The 27,409-nt window shown below is 46.3% G+C and overlaps 3 protein-coding genes and 2 long non-coding RNA genes across 6 annotated transcripts in view; 3 read left to right on the top strand and 2 right to left on the bottom strand.

The window, feature by feature from the left end:
• Positions 1-245: 245 nt before the first annotated feature.
• Positions 246-6,721, top strand: LOC135806938 (uncharacterized). The gene is made up of 2 exons (XR_010551356.1): positions 246-514; positions 5,996-6,721. It is a non-coding gene; the product is annotated as an uncharacterized LOC135806938 (long non-coding RNA).
• An 8,007-nt stretch (positions 6,722-14,728) lies between these two features.
• LOC135830736 (large ribosomal subunit protein uL11-like) lies at positions 14,729-15,205 on the top strand. Its single transcript, XM_065342985.1, has one exon. The coding sequence runs from the start codon at positions 14,729-14,731 to the stop codon at positions 15,203-15,205; it is 477 nt and encodes a 158-aa protein (XP_065199057.1).
• A 1,461-nt stretch (positions 15,206-16,666) lies between these two features.
• On the bottom strand, positions 16,667-22,017 carry LOC135823684 (uncharacterized). The gene is made up of 2 exons (XR_010554729.1): positions 21,632-22,017; positions 16,667-17,364 (listed from the first exon to the last, which is right to left on the bottom strand). It is a non-coding gene; the product is annotated as an uncharacterized LOC135823684 (long non-coding RNA).
• A 188-nt stretch (positions 22,018-22,205) lies between these two features.
• On the top strand, positions 22,206-23,969 carry LOC135823672 (GDP-Man:Man(3)GlcNAc(2)-PP-Dol alpha-1,2-mannosyltransferase-like). Its single transcript, XM_065336523.1, has one exon. The coding sequence runs from the start codon at positions 22,321-22,323 to the stop codon at positions 23,764-23,766; it is 1,446 nt and encodes a 481-aa protein (XP_065192595.1). The 5' UTR covers positions 22,206-22,320; the 3' UTR covers positions 23,767-23,969.
• Positions 23,970-25,019: 1,050 nt separating this feature from the next.
• The window catches only part of LOC135823657 (copper-transporting ATPase 1-like), a 53,525-nt gene continuing 51,135 nt past the window's right edge, over positions 25,020-27,409 (bottom strand). Inside the window, exons 19-20 of one of the 2 annotated variants that reach the window (XR_010554727.1) lie at positions 25,822-26,090; positions 25,020-25,777 (exon numbers count right to left, since the gene is read on the bottom strand). Coding sequence is in view for 1 of the 2 variants with exons in the window: in XM_065336506.1 (XP_065192578.1) it covers positions 25,958-26,090 (133 nt within the window). In the remaining variant the exon portion in view is untranslated. Of the gene's footprint in view, positions 26,091-27,409 lie in introns of both variants that reach the window. The other variant, XM_065336506.1, reaches the window with a different exon arrangement.

The following is a 27,409-nucleotide window of genomic DNA, read 5'->3' as shown; positions in this document are numbered from 1 at the left end:
GCTCGGCCCGGCAGGCCGCGAAAGAGAGCCCGTTACCTGGACCCCTACTCGCGCGGGTAGAGCGAAACTGAGCACTCTGGGATGCGAGCAGCTTTTTAGTACTCCCGGGTCCAAAATCTCACCACCAGGCCGGGATGATCAAAACGTCTGCCGGGTCTGCAGCCTACAATTTACAAACGTGGATCTGCCGACACTGTGCTGTCGACGACATGTCCGGCAAGGCACCTCCTTGTGTGAAAGCAAGGAACGCTTTTTTTTTTAGAAAGGAAGCTTCTTCTCCAAAATTTAAAATTTTTGAAAATTATTCCTTCTGAAAATATCATCGCGTTCTTGACCTCGAAGCTGACTGCTGAATGCGATTAGGAAAGAAGATTCCTGAAGATACACCAGACTGATTCTGGCAAGCCGTCTGTCGTCTAGATATGCAGTTGTTCGTCATGCATGGTCAGCAATCTTCCTCGTTCGTCCTTTCGTTTTCCTGACCACGATGATGACAAGCAGCTCTCATGCTCAGGTTAGTGCTGTACTTGTATGTCTGGGCACACAACACATCTGAGATTCACCCACTGACGTTATCGAACTGAAGAATGCAGCAAGGGTTCCTCGGATTCTCTTGATTTCGGAACAAATTTCCTTCACTTTCAGTCTTTCACCCTCTCAGTCTCTTCCCCATGCCCTCCATGCATGCACAATGCAGCTTGCATTTCAATTGCTGTTTTTTATACTTTGGCAGTGCCTCTGCTACACTTTCATATAGAGTGAGGTTCTGTAAATAGGATCGAACATTGTTGGTGGTGGTGTGTGTGTGTGGGGGGGGGGGGAGGGGGGGGGGGGGGGTACGTTTGCAGCCAGGATGTAGGAATGACACTTCTGCACAGCAGGTGGCAATAGTCAAAACTGGTCACTCTACAAATCCCATACCTGCCAACCTTTGCAAACCTGAGATCCAATGACATACCTAGGCATGAAAATGTATACAAAAGAAGCTCGCGGTGAGGCATGGAACTAGTGCACTTTTGGGTGCCTATTACCGCCCTCGATATCGGGACGGTCCCGGCCAAATCGGGATGGTTGTCAGGTATGAAATCCCAACCGAGAAAACCATTTAATTAAAAGATAAACTCGGCCAGGACATAGCGACTTTCTGTTTGCCGGGGGGGGGGGGGGGGGAGGGTCATCGTCCGCAATATTGGTAGAGTTACGATTACATTGTATATGTAGATACATGTGCATCAGGGATTCATAGCACCTGGGGAGACGACATGAGACCTAAGTACCCAAAACGTTGTGAGTTGTGACCCCGGATGGGGTAGTTCTACGTGATCTGTGTTTCTATAGACCTTATTCGATAACGTGATTTTTGGACTCGCCTCCAGGGATTTGTTGTAAGCTGGGGCACGCGTACGTGAAACGAGTGGCAAGAAAGGCCCAGTTCGTACAAGGGAGTAGTAAAATACCGGTATTTTTCTACTCCTATGTTCCCACGCCGAGTCCACTGTGCACTGAGTGCAGGTCTCTTGCCGCTCCCTGGTTCCCGGGACCCTGGTTCACGTGATTGTGACGTTTATTGAATAAGGTTTACATGTATATGCGGGCATGCATAAATCAACCCTTCCACAAGGACGGCTCAAACAGGCAGCCAAGGAGTGAAAATTTCGCTCCTGGGGCTAGGAGTGAAACGAAGGCCTCAATTTGCCAGATGAACCTTCTCCATCGAAACGAACGAAGGTGTCGAATAATTCTTTTACCAGTTCACAGTTGCCGTTCACGCGCACTCCCCGGGGTGGGGGGGGGGGGGGGGCTACTATGCACTTGTAGTGATACTTACCGTAAGCCAAGTGGAACACGACTAGTTGACTGCACAGACTACAGTACAGTATACATGCACATGTATACAGTGAAGATCAGTGCGTGCATGCCTGCCATAATCGTATGTTGACCTTCGTTCGAATTGAAAAGAGAGGGTCGTTTCGAAAAAGAAAAAAAAGCTCGATGGAAGTATGATGCTGCTGACAATTCAAGACTCACTGAAGTCGCCTTTCTGGAATGGATCATGCACTCTAGGTTCATCCAATTGGATATGGACTCAAATCATTGTTACACCATTATTGTTTGGTTAGTTATTGTACATCCCATAGCATGTACAATCAACCTTGTGGTAGTAACTGGCCTTTCTCCACCTGCTCCCAGTCCCGTGCCATCTCCACACTTATTCCAAGGGACGACGATAACTACATTTAGAAGACTTTATTGACACGACGACGAAACACAACTAGACAAGACGAACTCAAGACGAAGACTACTTTTTACACTACAGCAACACGCGCATGCGCATACATGATTGTACACGCGACGTACACAAAATAACGTACTATACGGTAGAAAGTCCGTCTACTACACTGCTCCCCTCTCAAATAATTTTCCGTCCTCGGAAAACCAACAAGAACATGACACAAAAATTAATGTATACACTGCTGCCTCCTCAAAAGGCTGAATCGTTCCTGATTCAAAAAATAATAACAGAATAAAAATAGATCACACTAGCCACGCGAGCATACCACACCAATCACCCAAAAATGTATCGCAGCAAAACACAGCAGCCAGAGACCATCTGCCATTCACGCAGGACCTGATAACACAAAACCCTGTCTGCCCACCAACCAGACCTTCAGCTCACGCGCTGGAACACAATCGTGGGAAATGCATACAACATCACACTCGCGCCACCTCACCAATCACGTAAAAATTCTAAAATGTAAGAGGACAAAATAATAAGAAGAGCAAATAAGAAAATGACCCTCGTCCTCGAGGAGAGCAACTGATAAATAAAAGAAAAAAATTGAGGAGAACAGCAAATACAAAACTCACGCCGTCTACCATGTCGTCCGCCATCTCAAGGAATGCTGCTCAGCGTCGACATCCTCACTTCTGGGCACAGTTTTACGTCGTGTCCGGGACCATCCATCCTTCTTTTTCTTTTCCTTTTCTTCTGGGCACAGTTTTACGTCGTGTCCGGGACCATCCATCCTTCTTTTTCTTTTCCTTTTCTTCTGGGCACAGTTTTACGTCGTGTCCGGGACCACCAGTGACGACGATTGACAAGAGACGGGCGAGACGAATGATGCAGGACGAAGACGACGGACGAACTTCTTGAAGACTGACGAAACTGTTACGATAGGACGACCGGAGATGACATCGGAAACTGGGAGCGAAGGCCACGCAGGACGAATCCAGAAGTTGATTTTGACAACAGTTTCCATCACCGCTGCCACCAATGTAGTAACTGGCCTTTCTCCACCTGCTCCCAGTCCCGTGCCATCTCCACACTTATTCCAAGGGACGACGATAACTACATTTAGGGGGTGATTATATGTGCAGCTCCAGCCCGGGCTGGTCGACAGGCGGGCCAGCCCGCCTGCAACGGGATCTCGGGGTTGTCCACAAATCCACACAAAACCTGTGGTGCGTTTACATGGCAAGCGGGCTGGCCCGGCGAGGCGGGATCCCGCCTCGAGGCACCCGGGATCCCGGCTAGGCGGGCCAGAAAAAGCACATATAAACAGACCAGCCCGGGCCAGAGTTGTATTATTATGGTTTCAGGTTTTTACCGTACCGTTTCTATGGTTGTAGCCAATGAGCGACGTTCCCGCGGTGGCCTTGATGAGCCGATAAAGCCCGTGGTCAATGGATACGGAAAAATACGGTAGCAATAAAGCCCGTCGTCAATGGCACCCCGTACTCTGTCAGCCTAGCTCTGCAGGGGTCTGTGGCAGTTTTTCGTTGTCAGCTCAGTTCACATCTCACATTCGACTGTGAACATGCTCTGGTACCTGGAAACAGCCTGTCCAAAAACGGCAACATGAAAAGTGTCTACACATCGTGGTCAGTTTTCAACTCAAGTTCTTGTTGTCGTGAGTGGAGATGAAATTTTACGATAGTTGTGAATAAGCGAAAGAGCATGCACCTATCGATCTGCTAAGAAGCAAGCTGAAATAAGTGGCACACATCGCGATCAGTTTTCCACTTTCTGTAGCGAAAGATCATGGACCAAGGGTCATCCCATCCATGAGAAGCGGACGGAGCTGAAACTCACAAGCTGAATCCACCACGTCCCCGACCACCACCCCTATACGTGTCTTGCTTTTATACCAGAAAAGCGAAAGACAAAACCTGAAACACCATCATAGAGGTCTGGCAGGACTTTTCGCCTTCATCAAGGCCTCGTGCGTACGGCCGCGGGCGCAGGCCTCGGCGCTATGCGCCTTGGCCTGCGCCCTTGGCCGTACGCACTCGGCCTTGATTCAGCCGTAAAGTCCTGCCAGACCTCTATGATTGTCTACGTCGACACTGCGTTGATACTACAAAATAGGTACTTTTACCTTTTGAGGGAAGTTATAAAGAGGATTCCCGATATTGTCTTGAAAATCTATGAAGCTTTTTGTACAGCAACAAGAAGGACGTGCAGTGAGCACTGTGTATTTGTCGACATGCAGGATTTACATTAAAACGGAAGGGGAACTACTTGCAAAATACTTTGATATGGACTGCTAAAAATGTGAAAAACAGGGAAAAGAAACGAGGTGATACAACACACCAAACATGTGCCACAGCATGAAAATAAATCAGCAGAAGAATACAATGTGTGAGAAAAAAAGTTGTTAGGTTTATAACCTGAGTATGGCTTGCAGCCCTGCGTTTCAGCCCGGGGCAGCACACTACAGTCGTAGTGTGTTTGCTGCATACTCACAACGGGCTGGCGTGTGCTCAGTGCATATAAACTCACTGCGGGCGGGCGACCAGCTCGGCCTTGCACATGTAAACACCCTTGGCGGGCTGGCCCGCTCGCTCCAGCCCGGGCTGGAGTTGCACATATAATAGGCCCCTAAGGCTGCGTTTACACGACAACGCTGGGGGCGAAAACGCAACGAAATCCTTTCGGATCCATGGTTCATTTACACGGTACGCGGAGCAAAACGTAAAAGTTGTACACCAAAACGGAAGAAAACCAAAACGCTGGCCAAGGTGGAAGAATTTGAAAACGGAAATGTTCTGCCGGATAAATTTGGGTGTGTAAACAGTCGAAACGGTGTGTTGGCCTCGTTTTCCGTCACGTTTGTTTCGTTTTCGGCCGTTTACACGGATCGACAATCCAAAAAATTGTTTTTACAATTTTCGTCATGTGATGTGGGTTGTCGTGTGCCTGTTTTCAACCATTGCTTGAGTGTGATTGGTGCTTCCACGGCAACACTTGGCACATGACGAACTTTGGCGGATCCTTTGCTCTCGTGTAGACGCTTGAAAACGGTACAAACGGAGACCACCTCCGATCGGCTTTGATCGTGTAAACGTACGAAAACGAAAAAAGAAATTCGGGACTGAAAACGGAAAACTGGCCGTGCGTTGTCGTGTAAACGCAGCCTTAGAAGACTTTATTGACACGACGACGAAACACAACTAGACAAGACGAACTCAAGACGAAGACTACTTTTTACACTACAGCAACACGCGCATGCGCATACATGATTGTACACGCGACGTACACAAAATAACGTACTATACGGTAGAAAGTCCGTCTACTACACTTGTGAATAATCTACCTCGGGTTTACAAAACAACTCGCAAATAACGACACAATCTTCAGATCTAGTGAACATTTGATTGCATACTTCCAACCTCACGAGTAACAACAATGCGAATAGCGACACTTTTCTCATTCACAATCGAGGGTCAGTATTCCCCAGGTTGACTGCAATTGCCAATCAAACAGGAGGGGCGAAAGTCGACCACGGCTGAAAAGGCATAAAGAAAAATTAATGTATATCATGAGCTAGATGGCTGAAGGAGGAAGTAGGTTTTCTGAGAAAGCAAGAAACAGAGGTGAATGAAGCACCAGGTCTGTCCATGCAGTGGATAGAATTATTGCATGGAAAGACGGGCTCTTTACATCAGCTTGCTACTATTATACCTACATTTGCTTTCTGCCTTTTTCATGCAGGATTCTGAAAGCTGGAGCAGCTCTGCTTACCTCGACCACTGAACTTACAACTAACTTCCAACCAAGTACAAGGCAATATTATGATGAATCAAGCACGCTTGCCATCATGTCATCATTGCAAAGTACATCGACAACATAGATTTGGTGCCGACTATGTATGATGTAGAGTGTGCTCTATGTATCTATACTACTGATTGGCCTACATTGTACTTATGTGGGCTGAGAGTAATCGATTGTGCTATATGGCAGTTTACTTGTATGTCATAGATGTTAACATTGCACACAGCTTCTGAAATGCTTTCTGTTGCACTGGCCTACTGCGGCCCACTGCAAATAGATTGTAGTGGCATGGGCCATGCCATAATTATAGTAGTATACCGGTACTACACCAACAATTTCACTGGTGCACTGTACTTACTGGTACGAGTAGATCTACATCATGCACAGCCTTGTCACTGCTTTTCTAATTTTTTATTAATTTACTGTACTGTACACATTTTGGCACAGCTCTTCCACAAAGAGTTACTAGTATTTTCTTCTGCATACCTACTGTATACAGTGACCTGACTGGTAACATCTATGGCTGTGAAATCACAAATTTCTGGGTTGACAGCCTCGAACCTATACGATTTGTTTCTAAGAACGTGCTATAAGAAATTTTCTATTGAAGTATTCTACTGTAGCTCGCAGGACATGGAGTGCAATTACGTAAAGTTTGGAACACCACTCTTCTGTGATTTGGATGTCAAATTATGAAATTCAGTGTGTGAGGTAAACCCATGCATGGCATACACTGCTATAGTATGACTCGGGGTAAAGTGTTCCAACGCATACTCATTATAGTGAATAGTTGTGTGACCAACGTTGTTGCTGCTGGATAAATAGTACATATTCTGAGATAACTGAAGCTACACAGCCATCTGATGTTCAGACATGCATCGAAGGGGCCGTAACGAGATCTGCAAGGCATGATTCTTTACCTGTATTTGATGCTCTCTAGCCTAGGACATTCACCTGCCTCATTTTCTCTGTGCTGCATTGATGAGTCCATTAGTAACTAAAGGACGAAACAGCATGCTGTCTGCAGATTGGTAATTGTGTAAAGACAGACGTGTATGTAGTGGTAAAGCTCAGATACATGTGCAACATAACAATCCCGTTGTTTGACAACAGCACAAACCTACACCGCAATTCTTAATTTTGGGCTGTGGTGTTCTTAGTATTCCAGGTTGAATGTTCTGTAGGCTTCCACGTTCTTGGGCGCACGACTTTACTGTGCCGAAGAATATTTTCAGCCAATGAACCCAGAGCTTGGTGGCAGATGAGTGCCATGGAACAGCCTTTTGCATGTGGCTTTCACTACATGCACATGTATAACGTTCAATTGATGCGGAAAAATCAGACGAGGACTTTTGCAGTTATGAGCAAGGTCCCCACGAATGGTCATGTCACTTCACAGAATACATGAACTGATAGAGTAGACCTCGGTCCCCTCAGAGAACGCTTGGGGAAGTCGGGTTCAACCATAGATTTATACTTAACAGAGAACGCTTGGGGAAGTAGGTTTCAACCATAGATTTATACTTAATATTCTTTACAACAAGGATCGATGTGTTCCTTCGGATGCCCTTTATCGACTTTCACACACTTCTCCTCTCTCCTTTCGTCATAAGCACCATCTCTGTACACTGGTTCATAAAATATTTCTTCATAAAACCCCTTCACACATAATGAAGTACAATTGGTTTTCGACAAGCTCAACCCGTAACGCGCTTATCCTGCCTCTTGTTAAGTCAGCCCGGTATCTAAAGCCCCCCCTTGTTTTCCGGTTATTCTCATTGGTTAACTGGGGACATGTCCAAAACCATACTAAGTACTTGAGCTGCTCATGAGCCCCACAATTATCAGGCCCGCCGGTCTGGTTGGTCAGGTTATCACCAGACCAACTTGTTGGCCACCAACAAACGTTTCCTACCGTGGAGGACGTGTGTACCCGCCATGAAACTACCGGACCAATCAAAAACTGCTTCCGGCGGTACTGATTATAGTACAGGTTTAAGTTAAAAAGCGGCTCCATTTTGTCATACATTAAACCAACTCTGTCATTGCTATGCTACTCAAAAAGAGTAGTGATGTTTATTCACAAATGAATCACAATGCTATCAGAGAAATTCGATATTCTCCAATTTTAGGGGCACTGCAATACTATCCAAAATTAATGCTGCATGGTCATTGTTATGAAGCAGTCACCTCAGTACAGCAATTAAACAGGCTGATTATTATTATTATTATTATTATTATACTTCACCGTCCAATGGCAGAAGCCAATGCAAAGGAGGGGGCGTTAGCCAGCCATGGCAAGAGAAGAAAACAAAATGAAGGAAAGAAGATGATAATCGGAAGAAAATAATGCATCAGCGGGGTGAAATGTATCACTATGTTGACCATGGTGGAGAGCGGCGAGATAAGCTAGCAAAAGAGGCGAGCGAGCCTACAACGTGGCATGACATTTAACATGGTCTATGAACTGTCTAATATTGGATATTGTCTTCATTTCCATGGGCAGCTTGAGCCAATACGAGTATGCAGAGAAGATAGGAGATTTGGTAAACATAGTTGACAAAGCTCTGGGAAGTACTATGCCATTGCGAGTGTCCCGTGCGAAAGTAAACCAATTATACTTGGTGAGATGTTCAGGGACAATGTTGAGTTTAATACGATGGACCAGAACGCATGACTGTCTCTGCGACAGGATAGAGATGGGGCTGGTGGAGGCCAAACTATATAGATCAGTAGAGGGAAAAAGAGAGGGTTTACGAAAAATAATTTTCAACACACGTTTATGATATATTTCTAGTGTCTGTACAGCAGATTTACTAAGCAGGGAATGCCAAGCAGTGGCGCCGTACAGAAAGATAGGAAGGAGGTAGCATTTATAAAAGAGACGAATACATTCGGGGGACAAGTGGGAGCAGTGAGACATCAGGCAACCTACAGATTTGCTAACTTTGTTGCATACAAAATCTACGTGAGAATTCCAGGACAATTGCGAGTCAAATACAACACCCAAATGCCTGTGCGTATCTACAATATTAATGTTAATAGCCGAATCAAGTCCGGGAAGGGTAAATGTGGGAGGGTGGTCTAGTTGAGGGAGAAAGACTATTTCTGTTTTCAAGATATTGGGTTTCAGACGCCATGACAACATCCATTTATGAACAACATTGATTCCATTCTGAAGCTTCGTACACAGGTTTGCAATGTCGGCGTCAAACTGAATGAGGGCTGTGTCATCAGCAAATAGTGACAAACCATCTATAGAGTCAGGTAGATCGTTTATATACAACAAGAATAGTAGAGGCCCCAGTATAGATCCCTGGGGGACTCCCGACTTCACAGGCAGTGGGTCTGAGAGTACCCCTTCGACTGACACTGATTGCGTTCTATCTGTTAGGTAGTCCGTAATCCACGCCAGAGACGCTCCGGAAACATTGTACATCGCAGATAATTTAGCTAGGAGTCCACGGAACCATACCGTGTCAAACGCCTTTGCTAGGTCGAAAAAACACATACCAACATGTTGGTGATCATGACGAAGGGCCACAATGTCCTGCACAAGGCGTGTCAGCTGCATGGTGGTTGAGTCTCCTCGTCGAAAACCAGATTGGACTGGGGCAAGGACCGGCGACACATGAGCATAAAGCTTATCAAAGAATAATCGCTCACATAGTTTTGATACACAGGACAACAAGGAGATAGGACGGTAATTGCTGGCTTGTGACTTGGAGCCTTTGCTCTTGTAAACCGGAACAACCTTCGCGAGTTTCCATGCTGCTGGAAATTTACCAGTCGAAAAGGACACATTAAAAATACGGCAGAGGGGGTACGATATCGACGGGGCAAGTTTCTTCAGGACATCATTCGTAATGGTGTCCAAGCCAGGACTGCGGCGAGACTTTAGTCGGGCGATAGCCTTTCTAACATCCGCAGTTGTGGTGATGACCTGAACAAATGTTTCATGAAGTTGGCTGTGGGCACGAAGAGCTGGAAGTGATAACGACGGATCATCCGGCACAGCAACGGAGGCGAACTGCTGGTTGAGGACTGTAGCCTTGTCGAAACTGCCAGAAACTGGATGACCGCCTTCATCAATGAGGTGAGGAAGGCCACGATCCTGCTGACGATTCCGCTGAGAACGAACAAACTGGTACATGTTAAGGTTACCTGACGCCATGCTGGCCTGTATAGATGCCAAATAGTCACGGTGAAGAGTTCGAGATAAGTTGCGTACTCTGTTACGCTGAACTTTGAAGGCAGACTGGTTAGCTGGGGTTGGGAACTTCCTATATCGGCTGTAGAGTTCGTACTTCAACTTAATGGCAAGTACTAAATCTCGATTAACCCACGGAGGATATTTCCTAGATACAGCTCGCTGGGTGGAGGAAGAGATTTTCCGATAAGGCGACAGGTAGTGGGAAAATGCATCATTCAAGGAAGAGGAGAATCTGGCTAATGCGTCGTCGACATCTGGTGTGTGCATGAGATCATACCAGTTGAGCGAGGAAAGATACATATTTACTGCTACCCAGACAGAAGGTGGCACTTGCGCAAAATTGTATGGAGTGGCTGGGGAACTACGGGCAGGATAGCATGGTACTTCCTTTGCAGGCGTTCGGGTTACAGTTCTGTAGAAAAGGGTGGTAACTACCTGTGAATGGTCGGACGCACCAAGCGGGGCAGCATCGTCGACAGAGAATACTGATTGAGGACGATTGGTAGCGAGCAAGTCTAGGCACGACAGGGTTCCGTTAGGAGAGGTGTGAGTGGGAAAATCTACCAGCTGGGAGAGACCGAAGCTGGAGAATATATGCGAAAGTTCCTTTCCAGCGCGTGATGTAGCGTCACCGCTCCACCAGTCAGAGTTGTGAGCATTGTAGTCACCAGTGAGGAATATATCAACGGATGAGAGGTCTACAGCCCGTAGGGTATCCGTCATCATGTCACAAAATGAGGTAAGTTCAGGTAGGGATTGCGAAGGAGGGCGATACTGACAGCCAATGAGTATAGGATTAGCACCCAGGTCTGCAGGAAGTCCAAGCTCAACCCATATGTTTTCGCATTGGGGAGAGTCAAGGTCTGAGCGCTGGGCTGCATGCAAAAATGTCCCATCTCGTACAAGGATGGCAACACCACCATAACCTCGGAACTGGGCCCTTTGGTTTGCTGGTATTGGCCTATCTCGACGGAAGCACGTATAACCGGGTACACTGAGCATATGTATCGGGCAGAGCCAGGTTTCTGTCAGACATAGGATAGTCGGTGTGTTGGATCGACACAATGCATGGAGTTCAGGGATTTTGTTCGACACGGAGCGACAATTAATCGTAACAATAGTGATATTATGTTGAGTCTTAGGAAAATATGGGAAGGCCCGGGCGCTCAGCGGTGCGGAAGCCATCATTCTGACGACGTGGAGGTTTTACCTGGTTTGTTCGTATTTGAATCTGCAAACCGCCACTTTCTTACGGTGTGCTGGATAGTTGCAGGCCAGAATCCGTCACCCAGTACCTTTTCCGTAGCTGAGGCTGGGAATGTCACTCTGGCGTAAGCTGTTCCGAAGGTGCGGGATTCCAAGATGGTGCAGTTGAGCACATCCACTGCACGCTCTTGGCACCAATCCTTGATGGAGTCGGCACTGCAGCCCATGTGGACGTTTCCTACATAGAATATCGCTTTGTCCACCTTTTCGGCACCTGTCAGGACTACAGGGTTTGTTTCGACCGTGGGCATAGGCTGATAATCAAGCGAGGTACAGAGGGCTTGATGGCTGATCAAAGCCCGAGGGCTTTGATCAGTCATCAAGCCCGACTGTACCTCGCTTGAATATGCTTCAGACGATCCCCAACAATTTATGTGAACGAGATTCACGGCAAATCTTCTTCCATCAGTGCTGTTCAGTCTTGAGTGGTCCACTGAGACAGGAAAACAACCTGTTCGGTCCTTCCATACGAGAAACAGAAATTGAACATGTTCCAGGGTGGAGGTGGCGAGTATCGGCAATGTAATGCACCTTTAGGCCAACATGACCATCATTCCGACATGGATTCTCAAACACCTTCGCTCGTGAGAGTGCCTCAGAGTGGTATTCATCAACAGATGGCAATCCTGTAAAACACATGAAAAGACATAGCAGCAACAGAAAGAAACCTAATGTTATAGAAACGAATTCGAAAAACAAAGTCTACTATTATTCTAATACAGTGAACCAAGGTACAACCACACTCCAGGAGGCAAGCAAAAGAGCATATAATCCGAAGGTTGCGATGCCTGTATGTATTGTATTTATGTATTTACGGATTCTCCACAGGCTAAATCGAGGGAGTCTTTGTCATGCCACACTGGATACAACATGCTACCAGAATCACTTTCCCCAGAATTGATGATCTTTTCTTAGGGTGTTATATAAGACACATCTGTAGCCACTTCATCTTGCTCACGAAATCATACACCACCACACAAACGGGTCCTTCGGCTATTATACTTTGGGTGGTACATGGTGATGTATGATATTGATAATCTATTGATACCATATTCAAGTCTGACTCTCACCGTGAGATCCTGGCAACAATATTACCTGGTACACGACATATTCAGACACTGACATAAGCATCTTTTTGGAACAACAGGTGTGCCTATCTGCTAGTGTAATGTGACACACATGCAGAACACATGTAGAATCAGTCATAGCTAATTTTACCCCCTCACTGTTGTATGCGCAGACTCCACTTCGCGGTGTCAAGTACTCTTCTTTCGGTGGGCTACTCCACTAAGGCGCTTGTCTAAAAGGACTCACATTCATCCTGCAAACCAACACGACTTGCATAGTTTTCACTGTCGGCCAAAGTGCGTGCATTGCACACATTGAGATTCACTCCCTCCGTACAGGCCAGTACAGAGCTGCCCACCAATTGAGTCTGTTTTGCGTACTCAGACTTCTGATTTTCCGTATCTTGCAGTGTTTTGCGTACTGCCGTGTACATTGCATGCATACTTGCACTGTAATGTTTTTTGACACGCACATGCATGTCGGTGGCTGCATTTGGTTGTGTAAAACATGTGTGACTTGCACTCACGACATTATTATTTTTGTGCTACATGTACATGTTGTTGTGGTACGGCATGCACTCGCTTTGGTACAAGACTATTCATCACTCAGCTTACACTTGCAATGCTTCTACACAGCTGATTGATCCTCTCCGATTTTCTATACCATTTGCTCAATTTCTGTAGTGCGCACAAGGAGTGATTTTCCGTACAAATACAGAAAATATGGAGGGCTGGTACTTGGTAGCACTGCTAGTATGGTAGTACCAGGCTAAGCTGGCTGGAAGATCAAATACTTCTTTGGTTCTTTCAGTCATTTTCACGACATATGTTTTCTTTATCATGATCCCCGGGGTGTGACATTCTTATGAATGCAGAAACTCAGTCTTTCTAACCGAGTCTCACGTGCAATGTGAATTTGTTCTTCTTTTCTTCACAATGCCATGTATCGATTCATCGCTTCTTCCCACCCGAGATCCTATGCAACAGCGATTTAAAGATTGGCTTTATCAAATAGTTAATTCAGAGAGAGAGGATCAGTTGTGGATGCTGTGACAGCATAGAGTGTAGATTGGTGTAAACATCATTGCCCAGCAGAACCGTATTCACAGGGATCTGCGTTTAGCATATGGAAGCTATTTTTTTAGAATTTGTACACGTCCAATAAGCCTGAAGAGAAGAACACCTAACTTAGACTGTCCTAACGTTATCGAACGCACTGCCAAAGTAAAAACAACATTTGAAATGCAAACTCGATTGTGCATGCATGGAGGGCATGGGGAAGAGACTGAGAGGGTGAAAGTGAAGGAAATTTGTTCCGAAATCAAGAGAATCCGAGGAACCCTTGCTGCATTCTTCAGTTCGATAACGTCAGTGGGTGAATCTCAGATGTGTTGTGTGCCCAGACATACAAGTACAGTACTAACCTGAGCATGAGAGCTGCTTGTCATCATCGTGGTCAGGAAAACGAAAGGACGAACGAGGAAGATTGCTGACCATGCATGACGAACAACTGCATATCTAGACGACAGACGGCTTGCCAGAATCAGTCTGGTGTATCTTCAGGAATCTTCTTTCCTAATCGCATTCAGCAGTCAGCTTCGAGGTCAAGAACGCGATGATATTTTCAGAAGGAATAATTTTCAAAAATTTTAAATTTTGGAGAAGAAGCTTCCTTTCTAAAAAAAAAGCGTTCCTTGCTTTCACGCAAGGAGGTGCCTTGCCGGACATGTCGTCGACAGCACAGTGTCGGCAGATCCACGTTTGTAGGCTGCAGACCCGGCAGACGTTTTGATCATCCCGGCCTGGTGGTGAGATTTTGGACCCGGGAGTACTAAAAAGCTGCTCGCATCCCAGGGTGCTCAGTTTCGCTCTACCCGCGCGAGTAGGGGTCCAGGTAACGGGCTCTCTTTCGCGGCCTGCGGAGCATAATATACCTCGCCTGTGATCTCGAGCTGATCCGCGATATCCGGTCTCCCTGATCGATTGACGTCATGACCTGAAAAAACACAGGAATGACAAAATTATTTTGTGAATTTTTATTATCACTTGTTTGAAGCGCAGGTTTTCTTGACATAATAATTCTGTATTTCAGTCATGGCATTGTATCTCGGCTGAATACCAGGCACAATGTCGAAGTCAGGAAAAAAAGCTGTGAAGCTTATCAATACATTTCGCATAACTATTCCTGCTAACCAGGCCGCCCCAGCGCCTCCGTTGGGACCTGCACTCGGACAGAAGGGAGTGAACTTAGGAAAGTTTTGCAAAGAATTCAATGAGAGAACGAGCCACTTTATCGATGGAGCTCCAATTCCAACTGATATAGACGTCTACTCGGATCGCAGCTTCAAAATGGTTACACGCCAACCAATAACGGCGTGGTTTTTGAAGAACGCTGCTGGGATTGAGAAAGGAGCTGCAAGAGCGTCTCATGAAATCGTGGGTCGCGTCAATATCAAGCAAATATATGAGATTGCCAGAATCAAGCAGAAGAACAATATACAGATGGAAATGCAGTCGTTGGAAGAGATTTGTGGCATGATTATCCGTCAAGCGTGGAGAATGGGACTTGATGTTGTGGACGAGACCAAGGAGATGCAAGCATAAGTAGAACTCCTTTGTGCCATGGATGTCTACTTTGACTCTAAGTTCTGGTGCTTCCAGCTTTGACTCTGTGTGTTAGGTATTTAAGAGAGAGAAAGAGAGTGTGTGTGCCAGTGGTCCTTTCTGTTCCCAAGTATCTGGGCTGGTAGTAGCATCATGTGGTTGCTGAAACTGAGCCAGTGGATTGACCATCCACAATTCAGTACACTGTGATTGGATTTCGAAGTGGTGTTGATGGGGAGTGTGTGTATTGCACTGTTATGTGTATGAATTTTTAACTTGTCTCCCTTCATTTTTCACATTATTATACACCGCTACTAGTACCCAAAAACAGTCTCTCGAGTACAAGTTCTTCCAAGTAAAGTAAATGAATATTCTATCCAAGTTTTCGGGCCAGGCCCATCTAGTAGAGTGCACACACCTTGAGGAAGAGTCTCCCCTCGTTGTAAGCGTAAAGAACATAGCTCTCTTCAGACCTTCCCTAATTGGTTGCAGATGGTTATCAGTTTATGGAGAAATGTTCATTTGACTATTCCACTTCAGATTTGTAACATGGTATAAAAAGCGTTGCCGTTACAGCATATCAATCTTCCTTTTTAGACGCAGATTTTGAAGGGTCTGGATAGTGATAGAATCACGACCCCTCCCCAATCTCTACTATTTTCTGCATATTCTTATTTAAAACTGCAGAACAAAAGTAAATGCAGAGGAGAAATAAATTTAGACTCGGGTGGAGAGCCAAGGATTAATCTATGAGAAGAAAAGAGGACCAGAGAGCTACAAGTAAGTTAGTAAGTAAGTTACGCTATAATTAATTATCCACTACAATAACACCACCAGTACTGGGACACAGTCCGTGCGCCAGATTCAAAATATCGCACTCTATCCGTGTTTTTTATTTTCCAGAGTCAGTGGACTTTGAACTTTTTGAGCTATTTCTTGAGAATTGTTAGTTTCTAGTCATTGCAAGGTGGGCCTTACAAGGCCCTTTTTCGTTCGAGTTCAGACCTGACACGCCGTCCATCGCCGGATAAGGCAAACTTCTATCCTCAGTTTCGAACGTTTTCTCGCGGGGTGCTTCTGTACCATGCAGCATCACGTCTTCTCCGACTGTCGAAATTTGAATTTTTCTTTACGCAGGACTTTAGTGTAGTGCCATCAAGTATTCCAGGCACGCGTAGTAACACCTACTACAACATCCAGAAGAACAAGCCTTAGTCTTTTAGTATGTGGTCTCTCGCCGGTGTCCAAGACCAAATAACACCACGCCGACCAATTTTCTAACCTCTGTTTTTCTCGCTATTTACATGTATATGGAGGACAGCTGGAAGCATGTAGCACTCACAATGAACACATCAGGACGGTGTAATAATGCCACTCAGCTACACCCTGGGTGTGTGTGCATTTCCGTCTGCGAGTTATGCCAAGCAACTCGTCTGGACACCAGTGCACACATCCGACAAATGCAGAATATTGGAATATTATTTTGGTAAAATAGTGAACGGCGAAAGACAAAAACCCAAATAGCAGCCACCTACAGATTAATATCCACATACGCTGGCCGTGTAAAGGAGTGTCAATGAGAATCTTCATTGCGTTACTACAGAAGTGTATGAAACGGAACGTAGCGGACGAGCTCAAAAGTGCACGCCGAGCCAATATAGGCGGTATTGCAGGACATGTACGTAAAGACAGTTTTTGGACAAACAGGCACAGATGAAGTGTTCCCACTATGAAACGGTCTCAGCAGCTCCAAGTAAGAGCATGACAATACCATAGAATGATGTCTTTTGCAAGAAGTGCTACGAGGCACAGCTAGAATGGATAATAGTTGACAGCAGTGCAAGCATTCACGACAAAGCTAGTACAGCTGATCGCTTGTCACACTCAGATCTGCGATAATCCTCTGGCTGAGCTAACAGCAGTATTGGGAGAACACATGGATGTTTGCACACTAGCACAAAGAAGCGAGTCATTCTCCTTCTGCGGAAAGGCTGCAATACCCAAGGTCCTCTTCGTGCTGTTCTCACACAATGCCAAGACGCGTTAATACCCAAGGTCCTCTTCGTGCTGTTCTCACACAATGCCAAGACGCGTTAATACCCAAGGTCCTCTTCGTGCTGTTCTCACACAATGCCAAGACGCGTTGGAGCACGATCCACCTGAGAAGACACACAGATCGCACAAGATAAGGCAGTATTTTAAGTTTTTAACGACAGTAGGAATAATGCATGAAACACAGAAAGTAATTCAATGGAAAAAAGTGCTCCGCTCTTTATATATACTACACTTTTCCAATGTTATACAGATAATACACTGAATTCCATGGAAGTGGATTTGGTTGTCCCTATTAGTATAATTGCAGTGGGTGCTGCTTCACTTGAACCATATTTTGGTTCCAGTGAAGCAGCACTCACTGCAACAATTTGCAGAAAAATTTCTCAATCGCATCGTCGCGCATCACGTCGCAGAAGTGATATCATGCATCGCGCTTTAGAATGTTGGCATGGCTGGGCATCACTGCCGGTAGTTCTGCCAAGAAGACGTAACCCGGATTATTAACCCCTGGTGGATCGGTTACACACAGAAACACAGCAGGTCCGGGGCAGTGTCTGCATGCGATACACCATGCACACAAAGCTTCATAAGGCTCTTATGAGAAAAAGCGCGCTTTGAATCTGGAAACCACAGCAGATCGTTGACGCACTGCCCCAGCATACATACCCCAGTTTGTCGCTACGTAATGTGGGCAGCAAGCCCCTTCAGACCCCTCGTGCAAAGTTGCATGCTCTTGGGGCTATGGACTCTTGGTTCAGCCACCAAAATATAAATGCAGTGGATCTGCGTCAGCGGCGTACATGAAACGAGACAGCATTCGGTTCGTTTCAATCGATAATATCGACAAAGAATATATTATTACAATGACACCAAGAGAAGCTTTCATGGCAATTAAGGCCAGCATGTCCATCCGCAGCCATGCAGCAGCAGCAACGAGGGTACATCTCAAGAGAATACAACTACAAGTCCAAACCCACTAAAATATCATGCAAATTCTACAATATACAGAGTATAAACACATACAAATTTCGCACTTTCGGATTCCTCAACAGTACCATCCTAAGCACAGGCACACTAAACGGGAAGAGAATACATTTATTCCCGTAGCTATGCAGAAGACGTTACTTCAGTAACGTCTGGCGCTAGCCAGGGTCCACACAGCTTTAATTTGGTGTTTGTGTGTTTGTGTCACGCCTGGAGCTACCGTATCTGTCCCGTATCTGTGATTTGGTGTTTGTTTGTGTGTTTGTGTCACGTCTAGAGCTACCGTATCTGTCCCGTATCTGTGACTACAAAGGTTCTACAGGATTGTACATAACAGCTGGCCACAAACAGCTGGCCACAATATTCGTCGTATTATGTTTACGACTCCCTGATGTAGAGGGAGATTTGCAAAGAAAATGAATAGGGAGACGAGGAGGAAACGAGAGAGCTTGGAAGCTCAGGGCCCTACGCTATGCTTTTTTGCTTGCTCATCATGCATGTGACGTGCCAAAGCCGTGTGAACCCTGGCTAGCGCCAAACGATACTGAAGTAACGTCTGTTGCTACGGCGTTAATATTTTTTGTATATTTTTAATTTTTAATTTTTTTGTTACGTTTCCTGTGAACGGTAGGCATTTGCGGATAATGCCGGCAGAAAAATTGGCAAATTCGGTACTTTTTTGGTAAGTTTCCTGCATGTTTGGTATGTGGATAAAGAAATGGAGCAGAATTCGAGTAATTGCCCGCCATAGGTTTGTATGGTTCTGCCAATTTCACTGCTTTTCGAACAGAATCTGCCACCTTTTCGAGCATTATCCGCACACCCCTAGTGACCGGCGCTGACTCTGCCGATCACGGGCGTTCTGGAGTCGACGCGATGTCTGTCCTGCCGTTTCCTGTGACCGGGGCTGACTCTGCCGATCACGAATGTTCTGGAGTCGACGGGATCTCTCTTCCGACGTTTCCTGTTACCGGCGCTGACTCTGCCAATCACGGACGTTCTGGAGTCGACGGGATCTCTCTTCCGACGTTTCCTGTGACTGGCGCTGACTCGCCCGTTCAGGATTATTTTGGAGACGACGGGATCTCTCTTCCAAAGGTTGTTTTAGCTGACGCATCATGTCACATATTCGGCAACTAACGTCCATTCTAATTGCATTTCTTCATCTTCCTACTTCGTATTTCTTTCAAGAAAATCTCCCTAGACAGCACTGAGTCGTTTACATAATACGAATCCCTGCTATACATCTATATACGTTATAATTATTATGCTATCGGCCTACATGCGATTCCCGGGCTGGTCGACAGGCGGCCCAGCCAGCCTGCTAGTGGGATCTCGGCCTCGCACACAAATCCACACAAAATGTTACTGCACTGAATGCATTACCCCGATACACTCCGCATATATACTCATTCTCTTGATTGTACCGTATTCTTGATGGTACGGGACAGGTACGGGATAGCGTCTGGCATGCCGATGGCACAAACAAACCAAAATATATTGTGGCCAGCTGTCTTGGCTGGTACGGTACGGTACGGGACAGATACGGGATAGCGCCAGGCGTGACACAAACAAACAAACAAACACCAAATTAAAGCTGTGTGGACCCTGGCTAGCGCCAGACGTTACTGAAGTAACGTCTTCTGCATAGCTACGGGAATAAAATTAGAATGGACGCTAGTTGCGGAATAGGTGATAGGATGCGTCAGCAAAAACATACTTTGGAAGAGAGATCCCGTCGTCTCCAAAATAAGCGTGAACGGGCGATTCAGTGCCGGTCACAGGAAACGTCGGAAGAGAGATCCTGTCGACTCCAGAACACCCGTGATCGGCAGAGTCAGAGCGGTCCCAGGAAACGTCAGGACAGACGCAGAATCGACTCCAAAATAAGCGTGAACGGGCGATTCACCGCCGGTCACAGGAAACGTCGGAAGAGAGATCCCGTCGAGTCCAGAACGCCCGTGATCGGCAGAGTCAGCGCCAGTCACAGGAAACGTCAGGACAGACATCTTGTCAACTCCAAAATAAGCGTGAACGGGCGATTCAGCGCCGGTCACAGGAAAAGTTGGAAGAGAGATCCCGTCGAGGCCAGAACGCCTGTGATCGGCAGAGTCAGCGCCGGTCACAGGAAACGTCAGGACAGACATCAGGACATTTTTTGCCTACCTCATTGTACATGTTACTAGAATTGATGGAAATGTTTTTTCCGTTGATTGGCTACATCGTTGTATTGCAAAAACGTTTCAATCAGTATGAATATGAGCTAGGGCTTGGCGGATAATGCCGGCAGAATTTTCGGCAGAAAACGCCTGTTTGGGGGGTCGAGCATATTTCGGCAGAACGGGGGCTGAAAAAGCATTCTCTGCCATGTCAAATGACAGTTACCACGGAATTGGCGTGCGACGTTCTGATTTTGCAGCAGATTTGCCGCGTTCTTCGACACGCAGTCCATCCATCCACCAAATGTGGCCGGAACTGTTACTTTGCGGAAGGTAGCAGCCTTGAATGGCAGGCCACTGGCAGAAGTCTACGAGTCGTAGATCTACATAATATGGCCCAGTTGCAGCGATTTTCGACCTTCGGTGAAAAAGCCCGCTGTGTGAAAAGATTCAAATCAAATCATGCTGCCAGGGTTGACAATGAAGTTTCCCGGAAGCTACGGCAGTATAATCCGTCCATTGGTGAGAACAGATCATAAAAACTAGAATGTCTTGTGTTGTTGTCCATACGTTATTGCCTTTTAGCAGCCCCATTTACCTCTTTGTGTGATATTTCCCCAGCCTTCAGCACAGCCATTTCCTCTGGCTAACGCAGTCAGTCCAAATATACTTGGTGAGAACTGATCATAAAGACTAGAATGCCTTGTCTAGTATTTCACATGACTCATCTTTTTAGATCCTGAACCCAATTATGTGTGCCAAGTGTATTTTTACATAACTGGATTTCAGCAGAAATTTCAGCAGAAAATGCACTTTCATGAGCAGAATATTGAGCAGACCGAAAAGCAGAATGAGTGATTTCGGCGAGCATTATCCGCCTAGCCCTAATATGAGCTAGGCAAAAGTATTGCGGATTGTTATTTTTCTCTCACTTCATCCGCTTTCGGTTTGCTCCTTCTTTTCCTTTTTATCTCCATAAAATCGGATTTTCTGGCCTTTTTACATTAAAAGCATAGCGTAGGGCCCTGAGCTTCCAAGCTCTCTCGTTTATGACATCGTATTCCTTTGGATGCTTCTTTCTTCTTGTTGTGCCATTTTCAACAAGGCAACACTTGTGCTCGTAAAAATACTAAAAAAACAATTTTGAGATTCCAATTAGTGCCATCGGTTATTCCAGGCAGGAATGCTCAAACCATTATCATCTCACTACACAACAATATGTACTTACTAAGATCCGCCATGAGAGCTTGGTGTCCGCGGCTCTTGGAAAGCGCAGCTCGTCTACTTCTCGATGCCAGTCGGCGAAACCAGCAAATCGGGGAGAGCAGTTTCTTCCATACATAAAGGCCAAGATGGCGTTTGCGATTCACATTTTCTACTCGGCGTCAAAGCACAACATTGAACTCATCATCTTCCATTGCTGCAAAGGCAAAGGAGCGAAGACAGGCCGCGAGAAAGGCCAAAACAATTGCCAAATTTCTCCCCCAACTGCCATTGTCGTCATCATCTTCACCAACACAGTTTTGTGCAGACTTTTTCCCGCGGGATCGGACCCAGGAAAATGAAAACGGCCCACCCGGCCGTGCGCCAGGCCACTCATGGGTGCACCCATGAGTGGCCTGCACGTATGGACAGTGGGAGCGAGTTTACAAACGACGTTACGTCACTTACGTGTAAATTTTTTAGCTACGTAGTGACATCATCATTACTATGCATGTATATGTGCGAGCGCGAGTACGATCCGATCCGAGTGAAGTAAAAAAAAGTGGCATGCTTTTTCTTCTCCGATCGCCGAGCTCAAAAACTATGACAGAATAGAAACTTTGTCCGGTGTTTGGAAGTACTACTAGTACTGAGTACTAGTACTTGACGTAAAGTTGCACAGCTAGCTAGCTGCGAAATTGTGAGATCAACGACATGGATATCTGCTGCTCCTTCTCCTGGCTTCTCCTGCTGATCTTCATTCTTCCCTTTGTTGCACTAAAACTGGTCATTTGGTGGAGAATTCGGCATCGCCGAAAAACTGATCGTCAAAATAATAAAGGTGCAATTGTTCGCGTTGCTTTCTTCCACCCTTATTGTCATGCCGGTGGTGGCGGTGAGCGTGTCCTCTGGTGTAGTGTCAATGCATTACTGGAGAGGTACCAGTTTGTCCGGTGTCATGTCTTCACCGGAGATAGCGCCACTGGAGAGGAAATCTTGAGGCGAGCTCGCCAACGATTTAACCTGAAAGTACCCAATAGTGTGGAGTTTGTCCATTTGAAGTCCCGTAATCTGGTGGAGGCGTCTACTTGGCCCTGCTTTACCCTCCTTGGACAAAGCATTGGCTCGCTTGCTCTAGGCTTCGAAGCTCTATGGAAGTTCACGCCTGATGTGTACATTGACTCTATGGGTTATGCCTTTACCCTTCCATTGTTCAAGTGGCTTGGTGGTTGTCGTGTAGGTTGCTATGTACACTATCCAACTATCAGCACAGACATGCTGGGTCGGGTGAGTCAGCGGGAAGCTGCATTCAACAATGCATCGTTCATTGCTCGCTCTCGTATCCTCAGCGCAGGCAAGCTACTCTATTATCGTATGTTTGCGTACATTTATGGTGTTGCTGGTCGGCGTGCAGATGTTGTGATGGTGAATTCATCATGGACCAAAGATCACATTATGTCGCTGTGGAAGATTCCAGAGCTCACGGCAGTTGTGTACCCCCCCTGTGACACAAGTGGTTTTTCTGCCAACCCATTGAAGCCTTTACCCGACCGGTCCACACTCAAACATTTGGTTGTGTCGGTAGCACAGTTCCGTCCAGAGAAGAACCATGCACTGCAGTTGGAAGCCTTCGCTCTATTCCACAAGAATCTTCACCTAAATAGCAAAGACCAGCTTGATGCTGAACTCGTTCTTGTGGGTGGTTGCAGAAACGAAGGAGACCAGCAGCGTGTGGATGAGCTGCGTGTATTGGCACGTAAACTCAACATTGAGAAGTCGGTGCGCTTTGAGCTCAACGCCTCGTACGATCTGCTGCGTGACTTTCTATGCAGTGCTACAATTGGTCTGCACACTATGGTGAATGAGCACTTTGGCATTGGGGTGGTGGAATGCATGGCTGCTGGTGCAGTGACTTTGGCTCATGAGTCAGCTGGTCCCAAGATGGACATTGTAGTAGAGTGGCGCGGACAGCCAACTGGATTCTTAGCATCTACAGTGGAGGAGTACGCCGACAAGATGATGTGGGTGTTGTGTATGACTGAGCAGGAGCGCGACAACCTACGGCAGCACGCGCGATTGTCGGCGCGTCGCTTCGATGACCAGACCTTTGCCAGTGCGTTTATCAGCCGCACGGAGAAACTAGTACGGCTGGCGTGTTAGTTGAAAGTTGTCACACTGGTATCTTGTGATTTCTTTTCTTTTTTAGGTGTCTCTGCTGGTCAGATGACTTCTTTCTTTTACTTTGCTTCCTTTCTTGTTTCTTTTCAACACTCTTGACATTACTCTCAAATTACGCATGTTGCTACAAGTACATGTATTCGAATCATGGCTGGAACAGAAAGCTGTGTGCATGTCAAGTTGAATATTGGTGGTCGCACGGTGCTGATGGTTTCAGGACGCCACGCATGATGCTTTTGGACGTCAGGCCAGCTGCATGTTTAGCCCCGGACAGTGGAATGGCCAGCTGCATGTTTAGCCCCGGACAGTGGAATGGCCAGCTGCATGTTTAGCCCCGGACAGTGGAATGGCCAGCTGCATGTTTAGCCCCGGACAGTGGAATGGCCAGCTGCATGTTTAGCCCCGGACAGTGGAATGGCCAGCTGCATGTTTAGCCCCGGACAGTGGAATGGCCAGCTGCATGTTTAGCCCCGGACAGTAGAATCTGACCATCTAGATCGGGCACTGCATGTGCTGCGATACTTTCTCCATGCGAATACCGTACATGTATGTAGTGAGCCGGCGGTCACTCTTCTAGCAGCACTTCATTGATTTTAGGTGCACAGTGGTGTGTGCATGCTGTCACTTTCCATCGCTCACAGAACATGACAAAGTAGGGTGGGGTATGGGTGCGAGCACTGTAATTGTGACCTGGCATGAGAGTAATACCTGGTAGACCTTATGCACGTTGTATAGATGTACGGAGTTCTGTACTAGGGCTGTAGGTGTGTGTACAGATGCGGTTAGGTGTTCGTTGTGTGCTATGCATGCGCGTTTGACCAATTTTAGCCTCATAATTCATGGCAAACAGTCGCTTTTCTAGCTTCTTCACTTTGGTTAGACCTAATGACTAACTAGATATTTGTCTGAAAAGGTTTTCTTATGAAATACCTTCAGGGCCCATTTCTTGGTGGAAATAGCAGTATAAAACACAATAGGGTCCTGCACATGCCCAACCGGGTCTACGGGATGCTACGAGATTGTACGGGACTTCGTGCACCTGTACAACGCGCATAAGGCTTATAGGGAGTTACACTGTACTTGGAAGTAACCTTACAGTACATGTACTCTCCCTGATAAGACCTGGATGTAGGAATCTTCAGTCTTGAATCTGGACCAGTTGCACGTAGCAGGTCTAATCTACACGGCTCTGCACTGATGCTGGCCAGTGCAATGCGAGAGGACAAAAGATGGGCTAAGTTCACGATAGAAAACTTGGACAATGAAAAATCACAGCTGATTGAATTGGGCCAAACAAGAATAGCCAAGTACACTCAATATGACAGCTGGTAATGGTAGCAGTACGATGTTTCTGCATTGCAAGTAGGGCACTGTCCATGCAGGCAACACAAGAGAAAGTGTTCCCAAGAACACACATTCACTGTGGCTCAGATCCACGATGCGACCAGCACTGCAAACGGCGACACGAGCTTGTTGCGGTCATGTAAGGAAGCGCGGGCACTTTCTTTCTCTCCCCTTTCCTAGATGATGAAGCTGCAGAAAGCCGCACTCCTGCTACTAAACACTTGTCAGTACTAGTAACAACTGAATAGACAACACAAACTTTCAAATAAATATTCAGAGGAAAATCACTACAGGGCTCAGCAATAGCACAGCACTCCCAACGCTAGTCGGAAAGCAGAATTGCAGCAGCTACATGCATAGCTGCATAAACTTAGGGTCTGGGCAGAACTCAAACTGAGATAGCAACCTAGAAAACAGATAGTGGGGACATACATCACCGCATTGTTGCACTAGAAGAATATTCACCAATAAATCACATGAAGCCAAGTCTCTAAGGACCGCCGCCAAAGTCACTCACTTCGGTGGGGGCTCCAGTCCAGGAAGAGTTGTCTTTTCGTTTTAACATAGTTGCCATCCGTGCTTTGCTGCTGTTCAGCATGCCCACCAGGACAACTAGAACAGTCACAGAACACTCTCGCACACACAACACCTCATGTGACTTGAAGAAGAGAGCAAGAGGCGTGTACACAACACCTCATGTGACTTGAAGAAGAGAGCAAGAGGCGTGTGCCTCTCCTCATTGCCATTGTCATCGTCACAATTAGCCTTTCCTCATCGTCACAATTAGCTTGTCCTGATCGACACAATTAGCTTTTCCTCATCGACATAATTAGCTTTCCTCATCATCGTCGGACTCAAGCATCTGATACGTATGTCTGTCATCGTGGCATAGGAGGCACACCCATTTCACGAAGGAGTGCCGTCGTCGATGATCCAGCTTTCCTGCTGTCACCGGCTTGTACCTGAACCAACAACAGTCAGTATCACCCGAACACACATTTGAACGTGCACCATTAAATACTTTGGGACGAAAGTGCAAGAACACACCCGCATACCATGTACCACGTATACGCCCGTCGCAAGAGAAGCATGCATATCTGCAAATGCACTGGATGTGCACCCACAGATTTTTTCTTATAGCAACGATAACGGACAAGATCTGAATGAGACAGATCAAGACTAGCGCCAGATAACTGACCAATCCACACAACCTGCAAAGCCATGTGAATCGACCACCAATGCACACCTGGTCTACACCACACGGAGTACATCGGCATAAAACGGGCAAGACAGTTACTTATGCACACCCTACACTTGCTGGGGTAACCAGTATAGACAGTACGTCGCTTTGATAGAAGTGGACACTAGATGCACTGGTACCTTGAAGTGAAATTGGAATTACTTTACCAACCAGCCTCGACTACTGAGTACTGGGAACCTAGAGCCAACAGACATACCAACAACCTCAGCCATGAAAGCTATAATTATAGTAACGACACACTGGATTGTGGAGCCGAAACTAGTCCAACTTCCTAATGCCTTGGCAAGAAAGGTAGCCTTCTGACAGGTTGCACCCGCATACACATAAACACAAACACACTGGCTTTCAAACTCAGTATACCATCCAGTGAAGCATACAGAACAAGCGGATCGGAAGGGCGAGCATGACCTTTACCCACTAAATAAAGTAGGGTGTCACTCGAGGAGCTACATCCTTTTAAAACACACATACCACAAAGCCGCGTAATTAAAGCCGGGCTTATTCCTGTAGAAGCCAATGCGGCCTGTGCTAGACTTCTATTCAAGTCAGGCTGGTATTCAGGTATTCGAACCAGGCAGGTATTTCTACGTATGTGAACACTAAAACGAGGCTTATGTATCTTGTGTATCTTGAAAATCAGGCTTTTATTCAAAACAGGCTTCTATACGAGAGAGGCTTTAAAAAACACTACAGTATTCCCATGGTAACAAGGCCAAAACTGTGTTTGAAGTTTCCCTACAAAACTGTGTTTGAAGTTTCCCTACAAGACCAACAGTGCATTGCAGCAGCAGAGGTTTCATGCATCCATCATGGACCTACAGTACTTGTACATGGCCAACCAGGCATGGGATACATACATGGCCAACCAGGCATGGGATACATAGATTGAGTGCAAACACTACACACATAACACAATAACAGTTAGTACTACACAGAGGAACTGCCTGTAGCCAGACGCTACTAGATCACACAAACAATCCCTCACACGGACACTCCAAACCAGAACTTCACACAGTTATC

Source organism: Sycon ciliatum, chromosome 1 (assembly GCF_964019385.1).
Source record: "Sycon ciliatum chromosome 1, ocSycCili1.1, whole genome shotgun sequence".
NCBI lineage: Eukaryota > Metazoa > Porifera > Calcarea > Leucosolenida > Sycettidae > Sycon > Sycon ciliatum.
This window is presented reverse-complemented; position numbering and strand designations above follow the sequence as displayed.